General features: G+C 41.9%; 1 protein-coding gene across 1 annotated transcript; it reads left to right on the top strand.

Moving 5' to 3' along the window:
- The first annotated feature begins 363 nt into the window (after nt 1-363).
- Nucleotides 364-1710, top strand: LOC131246721 (suppressor protein SRP40-like). Its single transcript, XM_058247090.1, has 5 exons — nt 364-562; nt 823-881; nt 1003-1162; nt 1247-1269; nt 1576-1710. Exons 1-5 carry the CDS (start codon nt 364-366, stop codon nt 1708-1710), a joined length of 576 nt encoding a protein of 191 aa, XP_058103073.1.
- Nucleotides 1711-2288: the final 578 nt, after the last annotated feature.

Below are 2288 nucleotides of genomic sequence, written 5' to 3' on the forward strand. Positions count from 1 at the left end.
ATAGGCTACACTGTCGAACACAATCATGCTCCTGCCCTCAACGAAGCTTACATAAGAATTTCTGCGGAAGAGCCCATTCATGAAGTTAAACCTGCCAATACTCTTGAAGGTTGGATTGCCCACGAGTTTCCATTAACACACTTCAAGTCCTAGAGAAAGCCTACAAGCAGAGAAAATGCTCCAGTGGATGCCACCGAAACACCCCATATTCCTGCTTCTACAGATCTTGCCCCCTCTTCAGAGGCTGTCGAACCTTAAGACCCTCAAGAAGTGCCTTCATCTATTTCGCCACCTCCTCCTCACAAAGATTCTTCATTGCCCATGACCAGATCATAGACGTGGGCGAGATCTTCCATATCCTCAATGACCACTACCACAGAAGATCCCACTTCTACTGGAAAGAGGCAATTAATACGGAAAGGAAAGCAAGTGGTTATTGAAGAATCTTCTCTGGAATCATCATCATCTTCATCATCCGCAGAGGGGGAAGATGGAGAATCCTCTTATGGTGACTCTACTTCCACTAATCAAGAGTCATCCTCTAGTGACTCAGAAGAAGAAGGTGAGATGAATGTAATGCAGGGGAGGCCGAAGAAAAGGAAGCAGCAAAAGAAGGAGAAGTGGACGTAGGCGAAGATGATGGAGTTGGTGTAACTACTGAAATCAATGAAGAGATTCCACAAGAAAACATTCCCCTAGCCACTGCGACGGGTGTTGACGAGGAAGAAGAACCCTTAGACTAAGGGGAGTATGATGATACAGCTAAGGCTGACTTGACCTTATCATTTAGCATCAACTATTCTCCTCTCCCACACATGGTAGCTTCAAATTCCTCAACCAATGTTGTAACATCTCTAGAGACTCTTCTGGCTCTCACGAACGTAACTCAGGCTGCCCTTCCGGCCTCTACTTCTGGCAAGCATTCTGTTAAGAAAATGAGGGAGCCCTCAGACTTCCTATCAAGACTAGCATGCAACTCATGAAATAATTTTCCAAATATAGTCTGCTGATGTCAATACTCCAACTACTGTGGTATCAAGCACTGAGACCAGAGTGCCATCTTTCACCAATATGGTTCCAAATTTACCTAGACCATCCGCTCCTCCAGAAGAGAGGCAATGCAGAGGCAACACTCTTTCTCCAGCACCTTCTGTAGCTGCAGGTACACTTTACTTTATTTCCTTACTTTACGCTAATTTACCTGCAATCCATCCCTTAATTTGTATATTTTATTTACATTCCCCAGTCTGTGCTGCCTCTAGTGGCTCTGTAAGTTAAAATTATATCGCCACTGTGTCAAATATCATATCCCTATAAAAGATCTCTCCTCCTGCACTATCCCTATTGCAGAGCTCAGTATCAGCAGCCATCTACATCTTTGAAGACCCTTCTCAATGGTCCAATTTGGAGTTAGTGTTGTCTTCGCTGGAGAACGATGCACGGATCGCCAGGATTAATATTTCCCCTTTACGCGAGTCTTTAACCCATTTCTGTGAGAACTTTCACAAAATCGGAGATACTCAAAATATGATCATCGCTCCTGAAATTCTAACTCGCTAACAAGAATTATTGTAGCTCAAAGAGAAAGGTTCGAAGGCGATGACGATGATCTCTAGTTGTGATAAGGAATTTCATTCCTTGGAGGAGCAAGTAAAGGCTGCTAAGCATTCCTCAGCGACTATAATTGAGAAGATTGCAATCTTCAAGTAGCAAATTTTGGATTTAGAGGCTCAACAACGTGAAACTGATTCAACAACTAGGAAGCTCAAGGCTGATATTGAAGTCAATTGGCGGATAGCCAATTTGGAATAGTTGGAGGTCTCAAAGGGGGAGGAAGCAATAATTTCCTTAGAACAAGAGCTAATCGACACTCCGAACCAGGCCAGGCTTATTATTGATGATGAACTTAAGAACGCGACCATTGAGATTCAACTAAGAGATGACCTGTGCTAATATATGCTCACTCTAGGAATTTCATAAGACATGAATTTTCTTTTGATATTTGTCATGGCCTGTTTTCGCATTTGTTACGTTTTCTTTTGATATCGTAAACAAACTTTGATGACTCATGAATGTTATGAATGAATGAATGTCATGAATGGAATATCATGCATGATAAGTCAGTTCTTCCAATTATACTATAACACCCTGAATTTTGAGGGTCAAGCAAAGCTCTACTCTTGAGATTCAGTACATCACTTATGCAACATGGATAATGATGTTTAGATGTCATCCATACCAATGCATTAACATGAGTGGGATTATACTAAAACAACATATCATACTCC

Source organism: Magnolia sinica, chromosome 1 (genome assembly GCF_029962835.1).
Source record: "Magnolia sinica isolate HGM2019 chromosome 1, MsV1, whole genome shotgun sequence".
NCBI classification, from domain to species: domain Eukaryota; kingdom Viridiplantae; phylum Streptophyta; class Magnoliopsida; order Magnoliales; family Magnoliaceae; genus Magnolia; species Magnolia sinica.

Excerpts from the sequence above, each read along its gene's own strand:
- LOC131246721 (XM_058247090.1), top strand. The coding sequence starts at position 364 with ATGACCACTACCACAGAAGATCCCACTTCTACTGGAAAGAGGCAATTA. Across the intron at positions 882-1,002 it reads CTCTTCTGGCTCTCACGAAC|TCTGCTGATGTCAATACTCC; the intron begins GTAACTCAGGCT and ends TTCCAAATATAG. Across the intron at positions 1,163-1,246 it reads AGCACCTTCTGTAGCTGCAG|TCTGTGCTGCCTCTAGTGGC; the intron begins GTACACTTTACT and ends TACATTCCCCAG.